Raw genomic sequence first — 12,687 nt, forward strand, 5'->3', positions numbered from 1 at the left:
TCTGTTAAAGGCATGGAGACATATATCATGAGTAACTGATTTTTGCAGAGATGGGCCATAAGTGTGGATACTTCAGTCAGAGTCTAGTCTAGAACTACTCTCTATTTTCTCCCTTCAGCCTGTCCTGTGTTCTGCTGCAATCCAGGACTGTAAAAGCTGATTCCGTAAGATGGTTGAGTACCTGCAGCTTTGGTGAAACCAGTCAAAAATACTCATTTATAAGAGCAGATCTTTTAGCCGGTTTGTGCATAACAGCCAAATAGTTGTGGGATATTTGTATAGCAACACTTCAATAAAAACTTCCTACAAGGAAGGGATGTTGCATCCAGCTCTGGAGCCCTCAGCATCAGAAGGATATCAACCAGTTGGAGCGAGTCCAGAGGAGGTCACAGAGATGCTCAGAGGGCTGGAGCACCTCTGCTATGGGGACAGGCTGAGAGAATTGGGCTTGTTGAGCCTGGAGAAGAGGAGGCTCCGGGGAAACCTTATTGCAGCCTTCCATACCTGAAAGGTATACAAGGAAGCTGGGGGGGACTTTTTACAAGGGCCTGTAGTGACAGGACAAGGGGTAACGGGTACAAATTGAAAACAGGGAGGTTTAGATTAGATATCAGGAAGAAGTTCTTCATGGAGAGGGTGGTGAGGCACTGGAACAGGTTGCCCAGAGAAGCTGTGGAAGCCCCATCCCTGGAAGTGTTCAAGGCCAGGCTGGATGAGGCTTGGAGCAACCTGGTCTAGTGGAAGGTGTCCCTGCCCATGGCAGGGGGGGTGGAACTGGATGATCTTTAAGGTCCCTTCCAACCCAAACCATTCTGTGATATGTTACTGTGACTGGAAGAGAAGGCCATAAAGATCTAACACACTTGAAGTGGAAATGCAAACCCAGGAGGCCTCTATTCCAAACTTGCTAATCGTTGTGCAGGATTGGCATCATTTTGTATACATTATTTTGCTCATCCTTAAAAGTTAGTTGCTTATGATTTGAGATCCTTGGACAGAACTTGGTTTTGTGCTGGCAAGAGAGGGGTGCAGAATCAGGAGTTCCTGTCCTGTGCCCTCATTGCATCACTGTCACTGAGGTGTCGCATGAACCTCTTCCGGAGTTACTCTGTATTTACAGCAATACAAATGCTGTCTATGGTTTGCACAGGATTGCTAGCTCTGGCACACGGCACTTGAGTTTCATGCCTTGTAAGATACGACGGGCAATGTAAGACAGCAACCCATCCGCATCTGAACGTTTTTGTTTCTTTTCCTAGCTGAAGCTGTAACACACAGACAGCAATTCATCTGGTTTAAAGGATGTTTTGCATTCAGTGACAGACACCACTTTTGCAAGTGTTTTCAGCTGCAGCAACCCGTACCAAGGCTTTATTATTTCCTCACCAGGAAAAGGAATGGAAATGTTTTCTGCGTGTGGGTTGGGTTTTTATGTTTTGTTTTGTTTTCTTTCTCCTGGGCTGGGTGATGGTTACAGAATGAAATTTAATCAAGAGTGATACCAGACCAGAGAAGTATTTCTGGAAATACGTAGATTCATGTGTGTGTAACGAGCACTCAGAGTAATGCTGTTTGTAAGACAAGGGCGCTCAGTGCCCAATACATTGTTTTCCTTTCCCCCTGGGCTGGCCACAGGACTGAGGTGCGATTGCGATGTAGGAAGCCCCTTCACCTCCCATCATAATTTCTTACCAATCTTAATTGTTTTGGTGGTTTCAGCCAGGAGTTTCTTTTCGTGGGAGAGATTCTGTCAAAGCTATTAAGCTAAATTTATACTTAACATTTTCTGAGATAACAGACTTTATGCTGAATTTATTCCCACTCTCTGTGAGACATTTGAAAAGAAATAAAAAATTATTTTATTTACATGCATACCTCTGTGTAACCATGTACACACGCCAGTATCTCCTTATATTTCCATGGATGAAGGGATCTGCCTTCACAGGTCAGCTTGCTAAATCAGAATTTTAAGAAGACACTAGTTTACTCATTAGATGCTGGAAAAACCAGAATCATATCAGTGGTTATGCCAGTCTAATGAAAGCAATTTTTAAAAAAATCTAATCAAAATTAAGGAAGTAAGTGGGATTTTGTTTAGAACCTGTCTGTGTGGTGATTGCAAGCCTGAACTTTGCAGAGGGCAGTGTTTGCTGGCTGCACATACCAGTATATACTTATACTGTATGGCTCTTGTATGCACCTGTCTTGTCTCAAGTTTATATGGTTGTAAGTAAATGTCCTCCACAAACAGGGATTAATTTGATCAAGTTAATCTTGAAAAGCACAGCCCTACATTTTCCTGGGTCCTGTGTTTTTCTACACACAGCTTCAGAGCATCTCTTGACTTATATCTGTTACATCACTTTCTCACGTCAAGTAATGTTTTCTTTGTAAGTGAAAGGGTGTGGTTGGTCCTCGCTCTTCACTGAGCCTTTACTCTGATGAATTCCCTTCTGCTCCTGCAACAGCCTGCACTGAGTTTGGCTTCACCATGGAAAGGTGCTAAAAAATATAAGTAAAGCTCTCTCTGCACTTGTCCGTTAAGAGGAGGATTTGCCCTTACAGCGACTGTAAGGAGCAGTAAGCTGCCTGTGTGCTTAGACCAGAGCATGTTTCTCAGCTCTGCTGAGGTTACAGTCCGCACAAGGGCGTATGTGATGAGCTGCAGCTTTGAGCTGGACCATCGGAGCACGAGGAGGAGCTGTCACGCCTGTCAGGCTGCCCGAAGGCTGCAACTCTCATTCCTGTTGCTCTCTGTTGAAAGTTCTCTAGTGACCAGGATTTCACAGCCCACCTGCCCAGTTGACTGGAGAGATATGCAGTCTTTACTGCATGTAGCTTTCCCTAATTTAAAATGAACTGCCCTTCCTATACCTTAGCCACGTTATGTTATTCCCAGACCCTGTAGACAGGGAGAACAGCTTCCCTGTGGTGCCTTTTCATACATTTGAAGACCTACCAGCCCTATTTGATTTTCTTTTCTCTAGATTAAAGATCCCTATTTCCTTTGGCCTTTGCTTGTAGGTCATGTTTTGTAGATTTACCTTTCTTGTTCTGCCTTTGTACATGCCCCTTTGGCACACGTCTTACTTGAAGTGCAGTATTGGGGCAGAGCCCTTACTGATCCTCAGTTGGAGCAAAAGGATTACCTACCTGTGTCTTGCAGACCATAGCACCATGTATAATCCCTCCCTTATGTTTACATCAGCATGAACTTGTTCTCTTAAGTAGAGTTTGTGATCTACTGCAGGTTTTAGGGGACAGAGATCCCCTGCAATAGAACTGCTGTGTAACCAGTGCTCCCAGTTGGGTATTTGCATGGCTCATCACTGCCTGTCTTAGATTTGTATGGATATCATCATAAATAATACGTGTACTCCTAGCAGGCTGCTGCGCACAAATACCTCAGAAGAACTGTATTTTGTAGCTCCCTTAAATTGCTCATTGAAAATGAGGGCAACATGCAATTCTTGTCTGTAGGAGGAAATTTCATGTTTAACGTACGTGATCTATACCTAATGTCTAAATTACCTCTGCATGCAAATCTACATTATAGTGTATATAATCCATCCTTGTGAAACATCTAAAATTAAATCTGTCAATGTACACGTACAAGAGCTCTTTAGGAGTGGCAGTTACAGATTTAATGTTCATGCATGTAAAATCGGTATAAAAAGTTAGAGATAAATTGAAGCTGTGTTTAAAATATAATCCCTGAAGTTTATCCAGACCTCTGCAAAACAGGATTCTGATCCTGCAGATACTTCTAACTGAAAATGTTGCCTGAGCTTTCTGATTAATGCCCATGGCAGTAAATGCTTTGTACTTGATACTAAGTTGGCATTCCTTGACTGTTAAACTGGAACTCCCACAATTTTAATAGTGTTTCAGTATTTGTATTTATTCTCTGATAGGAGTAGAAGTTTCAAAAATAGCTGAATCGAATCTCCTTTTTTTTTTTTCCCCCCCAAATACGCCCTTAGTGTAGGTTCACTGCCAATAGTTCTTACGTCGCTTTAGTTCAATTAGCTTCAACTGCCTGATTATACAGCTGGTTTCATTTTTTTTTTTTTCTGGTTTGAGCATCTTTCCGTCTCATCCCTCCTGTGTGTGTATAGTGCTGTAGACATCATCTCTTCATTTACGAACCCTCTTGAACTGGAAAGGGCAACCCAGTAACCCCCATCCCAGCACTCCTGTTTTCTTCCTGGCACATTTTTCTTCCACTTAAATGTAAAATAGCCATTAATATCACCCTATTCACATTTTGACATTTCAGCCTCTTCATCCTGTGTTGGTTATATCAGACTCTTCTTCCAAATATCTGCCCGGTCCTTTATTTCTTCCCCTTATCAACTGCATAATGCCCGAGATGGAAAATGCCTTCCCAGTGCCTGGTGACAGAGGGTGCCGGGTACACGCCGGCCTGCGATGGACACCAGTGCACTGCTAGCAGTTTCATCTGGGTGTTGCGGTTGTGTTTGGGGGAGGCTGGTCGGTCCGGAGAGCAGGAGCCATGTCACTGGTACAGCTTGTCAGTGATTCACACAGATCTCTGCAAGTGCCCTATTTTTGGGAACAGGATTTCCAGACAAATGCTTTTCCAATTCCAAAGGCATTCTGACATGCTGGGAAATAAACCTCTACCTAGCTGTGGGTTTAAGTCACATCCCTAACATTCTAGAAAGTGCTAGTCATTTGATTTTATAATCCTTCCTGTGAATTATAATGATGGTAAGGACCAAATAGGCTTAGTCCTGCGCTGCCACTCCATCCAGACACGTACCGAAGGCAGAAAAGGCACATTTAGAAACCGAGAGCCCCTTGATGTGTCTGGCAAGCTTAGCTCTGAAATCCTCAAAAGAGATCTGTCTTCCTTTTCCCTCTAAATTTAGATGAAGAATTTTTACATTCTTGGAATAGAGAGGGAGAAAGGTGGAAACTGCTAACATGCTGTTGAAAGAAAATGGTAGCGTTTTCCGATGCAGAACAATTTTCTGTGTGGCTTCTCTCTGAACTTGCGTAAGCGTGAGCTGGTCCACCCGCCAGCAGCCTGGTTTGTGTGTGCGAGTTAGATTGAGAACTTTAAACTCATGTCACCTTTTCTTTTTAGGCATTCAAGCCAATGTTTTAGGGGCCTCTCTGTCTTCTACAGGACCAGGTAGAACTGCTTTGCATAGGGCTTTTGTAAGCAGGCCTTTGGGGACTATTGGGCTTGGGTTTGGGGTTATTTCTTCCTGCCTGGCACAAGCAGAAATGTTATCACTCATTCACTGAAAGAGAAAATGAGTTTGCCAATTCCAGCTCTTTGTAGCTTGTTGGCATTTCTGAAAAGATACCAGGCAATGGGACTTCCACATAATTACTGCCACAAATAATGTAATCTGGATTTAATAAGGAAGTCACCCTTTTTTCCTCACCATTTTTAAACATCAGTAGCAGTCCGTAATTGCTCACCCCAGCAGTCCAGAGTGCTTGTTGTTAAAGACTTCTGCATTTTGGATTACTGTTTCCCACAGAGAAATTTTAATTCCTCTTGCCACAGAATACACGTAGGCACGTACAGTTAGCAAATCTAAAGGATTAAAATAACCGCATAGCAGGGTTATTACACTTCAAGACTGTTGTTGTTACCTCAGGTACCACAGCACAAAAAAAGAGGGCTCCCATGGCTGTAGCTCACAGTTAATAAATCTGACTGTGCTAACATCGCTGAACACTGGAAGCAAAGCTTTTAACATCATTAAACGCCAGCTTTTTGCTTCATTGCTTCAGGATGGTTCCCCTGTTTGCATCTTCATCTGCTGAAGTGGATACACCGTGGAGATTTTGTGAGATCTAAATATGCACTCTGTAATTACGTGCCCAATTTGAATAGCTATGGGTTTGAATTGGAACCAACTGTAAAAGGCTGAACCTCAACTGGTTGAGCAGATGAAACAGATGTATTTGTTCAAAAGTTTGCGGCAAACATTGAACATCTCATAAATCTGTCCTCTCCTGGTCTGGATAATCAGCTTGCTTTAAAAATAGTCATTTCCCACAGCCATAAGCAAAGGTTTAAGTTCTCTTTGACCCTTCCTTGCAAATGAGCGTAACTGGCCTGGCTCCCCACCTCGTGAAGGGCTGGGGCTCAGCTGTGTGCTTGAACTTGCTTGTAAATGCCACTCTGACATGTGCTGTGAATAAATAATACATGTTGAAATATGTCACAAGGAATATCCTTTTAAGACTCTAATGAAGTTTAAAAGATGGGTAGTTCTCACCATGCGCATGTCATTTTGGTGATGAAAATACTCCTTGCAGAATGACTTAGTTAGGATTTTTTTTTTTCTTCGAGTTGGAGGAAAAAGAAAACTCAGGCTCCTTCTTACAGCAATCTGTTTTTCTCCCTTTTATTTTGTTTTATTTTCTTACCTACGGAAGTCTTGTAAGCAAAATTCTGTGCCGGTGCTAAGGATTTGTGTGATATTTTTTCAAGGTGCGGGTTGTAGAATGTCACACATTCATTTTTAAACAGTTTTGCTCTCTGATATGAATGAAGCACAGGGCAGTCAAATGTCAATGGAAGCTTAGCAGCTCACTTTTCCTGCCTCTCTTCAGTTTCTTATTATTAACTGTGTTTGCGAAAGAGGAGCCTCTTACGTTCTTGTCTTTGTTAGTGTTTTCAGAGCAGGCAGTGTTTCTGCTTTTGCCAATGTTTTTGACATCTCCTCAAAATAAGAAAAGACCCATTTTGCCAGAACAGTGGCATATTTGGGCATTTCTAAAATACCTTCAACCTTTAATTTGCCCAACCCTTCCCTGACTGCCAGTGCTCGGTGCAGTTTGGGGGTTTGTCATAGTCTAGTAGCGGTTGCAGTCCTCAGAGCTCTGCCTGGGGACGGGGCACAGCTCCTGCCCCAGCGCTCAGGTTGCACAGTCAGGTTGCACTCTCTGCCGGAGCACCCAAAGGTCATCCCCGCTGTAGGTGCCGGGTGGGATGGATGCAGACATCCCTCTTACCTCCTAGTGAGTGGTTCTGATTGCTGCCCTCATCCCGTGCCCTCTGTTCTTCCCGGGGCGGCTGACACCCGCTCCGGGGACTTTACCTACACCACCCTCTCCAAGGGTGCTGTAGCACTCCTGCTGCTGGGGTGATGCAGGGTTGTGCAAGATAAGTTACCGGGAGGGAAGGCTAAGCTCAAAGACTGGTATCACCATAATTATTGTGCTCCACAACACATTACAAAGTTGTGGGGTTTCCTCTCCTGCGTTTTGCCACACGCCCTGCATGTCTGACCAAGTGGGATAATCGTGGTTTTCAAAATATTTTCTCATTGTTTTGTTTTTAATGAGGGAAAACTGACCTTGATTTCTCCCCTCTTCAAACTACCCTAAAGGAAGCTAGCCAAGAAGCAGAAGGAGACTCAGACCAGCACGCAGAGGGAGATGGGTCCCGTGGCTACTTCTGACAAGACCTCTACCAAACTCAGTGCTGTTCACAATGAAGAAGCTTTTTCTTCCAGCTGCCAAGATGTTAATGGATTCAGTAAGTTTAACTTGCTTGCAATGGATATGTCCCCCTCAGAGAGCTCTAGGTTCTTAAAAGGACCTATTCCTGTGGGCACAATACTGAGGAGCTAGGAATGACAGTGATAGAGATCATTGCAAAAGCTCGATAGAAATCGGTGGTCTGAAACGTCTCTGACACTGCCCCTATTTTAACTGTCAAATAGGTGTAGAGCATCCCTGCTGACTATAGGTCTACTGAGAATAATTTTCAAACAATTACATCAGACAGTCAAAAAGGCATGTTTATTTGTTCTTCAGAAATGTTTTCTCCTTTGTGGGTAGAAGAGTTGAACCAGGTCACTTAGCTGACTTCAGTGAAATAACGTTTTCTGTATGAAGTTGTTATGAAAGAAAGCATGGTCTCCTGGTTAGAGAACTGGAATGGAAAGGCAGTATTTTGTCTTTTGTCTGTGTCCTCATTTATTCTTCACATGGGTTCAGTAAAATGAATGGGTTAATACTTGTAAACCATTCAGACCTCTGTAGCTGGAAAAGCGTTGGGGGGTAAAGCAGCACAAAGTCATATTTTACTCTCACTAGGTCCAGACGGAGTGCATGGTGGATTGCATGGTGCATTTGTACACTTTATCGTATTAAATAAATTTTAACTCAGACACTGTGGGAATGTCACTTCTTCTTTTGACACTTAGCCTGCTAGTTTGAGTAGGGAATGGCTCAGAAACACAAGTACGTACTAAAACTTTGTCTGTCTTAAACATCTTTAGTGACGTGTTTCTTCCCCTAATTACTAATAAGGGAAGTGCTTATGGCACAAAACTGCTTTAGCACTGAAACCTTTGTAACCTCAGATTGAGTGGGACAGGCTGAGTGAATTCTTCTTTTCCCTCTATCTGTAGGTCATGTCAAATTCCATCTGCATGTGTTGCTACTGCCACTCCGTGTAACATACCTGTGAGATGGATAAATAGGTGTTTGGGGCCATCAAGGCGAGCAGTGAACACTTCTCTCTGATACTAAATTGACTTGAGTCAAGATCTAATTTTCTCAGGTGCTGAGTAGCTGTATCTGCTGAAGAGACAGCAAGAGTTGTCAGTGGTTCATATCTCTGAAAGACTGGATAGCAGAGGACAGTGTTGTAATAGACATCCTAGAAGCAGCAAAGGTAGCTTGTTTAAAATGTATGGGGAAAATGAAATTTTTAACACTTTCTTCAGAATTTGGTTTTTTTGAAGTTTCGGGATTTTTTTTCCAGCCAGAAAGTAAGAGAACAAATAAGCCTGTAATGTGACCTCATTTCTTTTCTTTCTCTCGGTATTTTGAGAGACTAATTAAAACAGCTGAGTCATTTACTTTAAATGCAAGTATAGAAAATACATTGTATCTAATTTTGTAAAAAAGTGTCATTCCAGGTTTTTTTTTTCCTATCCTATTTTTTTAAGCAGTTAGTCCCTTATTTGTCTGACATCACTGTAGGTTTTGTCACTGCCTCCCTCTATACCACAGCCTGAGTCAAGTCATGGGCTGATGATCTTTTTTTTTCGTTTTTATATCCATGAGAAACAATTACCAGTAAATCTTCATGATTTCTCCAAATTTTTTAATGCCAAGTCCAGGATGCTGAGTTGTTGGAGGTAAGTTCTCTTCTGTGCAGTAGCGTGCACATGCTAATAGAAGAATTATATGAGTAAAAGATTTTCTTTTTTTTAAAATTGCCTTAATAGAGTTTAATACTTGAGGGTTTTTCTGTGAGCCTACTCTGAGTTTTGAGTAACGTAGTAAGATTACTTCTTAACCTTCCTGCTAACTAGTAGAGTTTTACAGGGGGTTATCCATCCTCACTTTTGAAATCAGCTCTCTGTCTTAAGCAGCAGTGAAATTCCTTCTTAAAATTGTCCTTTTGCCTCCCAGCAGAAAATAGCATTTGCAGAAATGTCATGACAGGTACTCATCTGCTCCCATCTTGACCCTCAGTGGTCGGAGCCCAAGTTGGCTGCAGCAGTGACATGGAAATACTTCTTTTTGAAGAAAGCCCACCAAGAAAAGCTAAGTGTTTTCAGTCCCAAGATCACCTTGCTAACTCACAAAAGCAATAAAAGAGAACAAGACAACTTGTTAAGTAGGAAACCTCACAGTCATCTGATGATTTGCAAACAATTTTATCTGCAGGTGACAGTGTCTTTGCAGGGCGTGTGTTCTCCCTGCAAGTTTTTCCCTCCAGTTCCAATCATTTTAGTGACTTTTCAGACACAGCAAATTCCGTGAGTCCCTGTAGAAGCTTTTTTCTTCCCGTAGTCTCCCTGGCGTGGCCACTGGTCTGCTCCTGCCCCAGGACTCTTGCCGTCCTTGGGGGAGCCCTGTCTGCCCTCCTGCTGTCGCCTCCCTGTTTGCTGCCCGTCTTGCTGCTGCCCACGGCACTGTCACCCCACGGGGACCTCCCACCTGTCATGTCCAGCACTGAAGGAGGAAGCAGTGTCCCCCTCCCAGAGCGGGTGCTCTGCACTCTGCATCCTGGAGGACACCAAAATGAGCAGCTGCCTTTCTGCTAATCATCCCCTCCTTCTCTGAGGGACGTGGACCCCAGTGCTTCTGCAGGCGACGCGGGTCAGAGTACGCAGGGAAGTAATGCTGATCCTTTCACCACTGAGAGTTACCATCCTCCTCTCCCTGCTAGTGGTAAAGATGCAGACTTCTTTAGCTACTCTCTCTCAGTACTTCAAGGGAAAATTCTTTTATTTTTGACATAAACTCATGCAGGTGGTATGGCCCACAAAGCCACGCTGTACACGTGCAGCGGAGTCCTTTGTCAAGGCCAGTGCGGTGCTCCATGGCACGTGGTCCCGTTGGATGACTGGAGTTCTGAATTCCATCGTTTGGCAGAGGTGTTCATTATCGAATGTCATTACATTCTGAAAGATCTGTAGCCTCTGTGCTGGAACAGGGAGAACTCAGGTCTTGTTGAAAAGTGAAACAGGCATTCATCTTTCCTGGCCCAAAGCAAAGCCCCTCAGCCCTCTTTCATTCTACACTGTTTGGTGTTATTCAGGCAGAATTCTTATTGGCACACACAGGACTTCAAATTCAAGAGATTTTATGGACTCAGACTGTCTCTGGCACCATATGGAATCAGAATAGGTGTTTGCAGACATATGGATTGGTCCATGGCTATTCCAGCTTGTCTGGTTTTACCCAGGGATTATGTGGAGGTGAAGCAGTCTCATCATACCTGTTCATTTTCTCGTATAAACTGCTTTTTAAAAGATGAAAATATATCCTAAATCCATGAAAGATAGGTGGTGTTAGTTGCAGTGTTTGAGCCTGCTCCTCGATTTGCAGGAGCGTTTGGAAAGCAGCAGTGTTTCCCCCCACGTGGCACAGCACAGTCACGCGTAGTCAGGGACTGGGCGCAGGGTTATTGTGAAATGAGGTGACAGATGAAGGCAAGGTAGGCCTAAAGTCATCCACCAGCAGCTATGCACTGGCAAGAAGGGTGTGCAGGGGCTTGTTATTGCACGTAAATCATGTGCAATTTGGCGGCCCATCCGTGTGATGGGAGAAGCAGCAGTAGATCATCTTAGCAATGACGCACTGCTGGTGTGTCCTGCACAACGAAACTGCTCCTCTGGCTTTGCAGTGCCAAAAGGCCATGCAAGAGGCTTGTCCAGCAGAATGCCATGTCACCAGCATAGTCATCCTGGCATCCTTGGAGGCGTTCTGGCAGGAACTGTTTGATTCTGAGAACTTAATCTATTAAAATGCACCCAGTTTGGCTAGAGACAGATTTCTTAGGGTGTGCTTCATTTTTGTGACATCTCTGTTGGGGAGGAGACTGCTTTCCAGACAACCTTCAGGACTGAGGCTGGTACAGAATAGGTAGCTTGCTTTCCTGTTACAGGCAGAAGAACAGTTTGAAGACAGCGTTTTGGTAGCTGTGGGGAACTGAGTTTTTCATTAGTGAGCACGACTGAGCAGTTACCAAGTAAAGTGCTTTTACTAGCGAGAACAGGGAGATAAGAACAAGCTGTAGTAAGTGGCACTTAGGCTGTTCAGGATCATTTTTAACCAAGAACCATCTAAATTCACACCTCTCCAGTTCCTGCACGTTTTTGTGGTGAATGAAATGTGAAGGTCTTCAGATTTGCTGTAAGTCACAAAAGACGATTCCGTCAAGATATAGTTCTTAGTCCTAGCCCATAGATAATTGTCACTTCCAGTTAGGATACCTGCTAAATACAGGCCAGAGACCTGTAGGATCATGTCCATGAGATGCTTTCTTTAGTGAAAAATTCTAAAATTAATAGTAATAAAACTGAACTTTATCTAAGGCATTAAAAAAAAAAGACAAACCAAAATCCCTTTTACTGGTTTTCATGCTGGTTTGGGATTTTTATGGGGTTTCCTAATTTAGAGTATCTTATGAAAAGCAAGGGAGACTCATTTCCAGAACAGGAAAGAGCCTTTGCCATTCTGCATGCTTAGAGGGATCTGGATGGCCTCATGTGCCACTCCAGGGAGCATAAAGAGAATTTTTAATGAAGTCTTAATCTCTACCCTGATGAGAAATCCTCTCTGGAAGTGTTTCCTGTGATTGCACATGCTAGCGCTTGTCAGAACCTCTGCTTAGGTAGCAGCACTGTGTACGCATCTCTCGTTACACAGGCTGACTGATTTTGAGAACAAGCTCTCCAGAGTTTTGGAAAACTTGGTTTTTGGTGGATTTTTTTCCCTTTTTTCTTCTAAAGACATAATCCTGAATTTAGCTCCCTGTGTCACAAACATGGTTCCATTCATAACTTCAGCTGGTAACATTTTCAATCAAGCTCACTGAAATGAGGTGTGTTTCTTCAGCGACCTTGGGAGTTTATCATTAACAGTTCCTGGGAAGGCAGGATGGCCCGATAAGTTCTGTTATACTCCCACATTTCAGAAAAATCGAGTCCCGCTCCAAGCCCTGACTGTTCACTTTCTGTGTCACCCTGGGAAAACAAGTTGCTCTTCTTAGACCTTATTTTCCACATCTCCAAAAGGGGCATGTTCCAGGTACGGTAAAGGGAGGGTCTGGTTTAGGCAAACGACCACGGGAGAAAATCTAAGAGGCCCCAAATGAGAGATACGTTATGGCTTGAAGGCAGTGGGGACAGAACTCCAGCAGGCTTAGCTATGAGATATTTGATG

At 43.4% G+C, this 12,687-nt stretch overlaps 1 protein-coding gene across 1 annotated transcript in view; it reads left to right on the forward strand.

Annotated features, from left to right (window-relative positions):
- Positions 1–7,382: 7,382 nt before the first annotated feature.
- Positions 7,383–12,687, forward strand: part of PTPRT (protein tyrosine phosphatase, receptor type, T) — a gene marked incomplete at its 5' end in the record, with an annotated part of 54,033 nt that continues 48,728 nt past the window's right edge. Inside the window, one exon of the mRNA XM_010153508.1 lies at positions 7,383–7,531. Within this exon, the coding sequence (XP_010151810.1) occupies positions 7,383–7,531 (149 nt within the window). The remainder of the gene's footprint in view (positions 7,532–12,687) is intronic.

Source organism: Eurypyga helias, unplaced genomic scaffold (assembly GCF_000690775.1).
Source record: "Eurypyga helias isolate BGI_N326 unplaced genomic scaffold, ASM69077v1 scaffold9086, whole genome shotgun sequence".
Lineage (NCBI taxonomy): Eukaryota > Metazoa > Chordata > Aves > Eurypygiformes > Eurypygidae > Eurypyga > Eurypyga helias.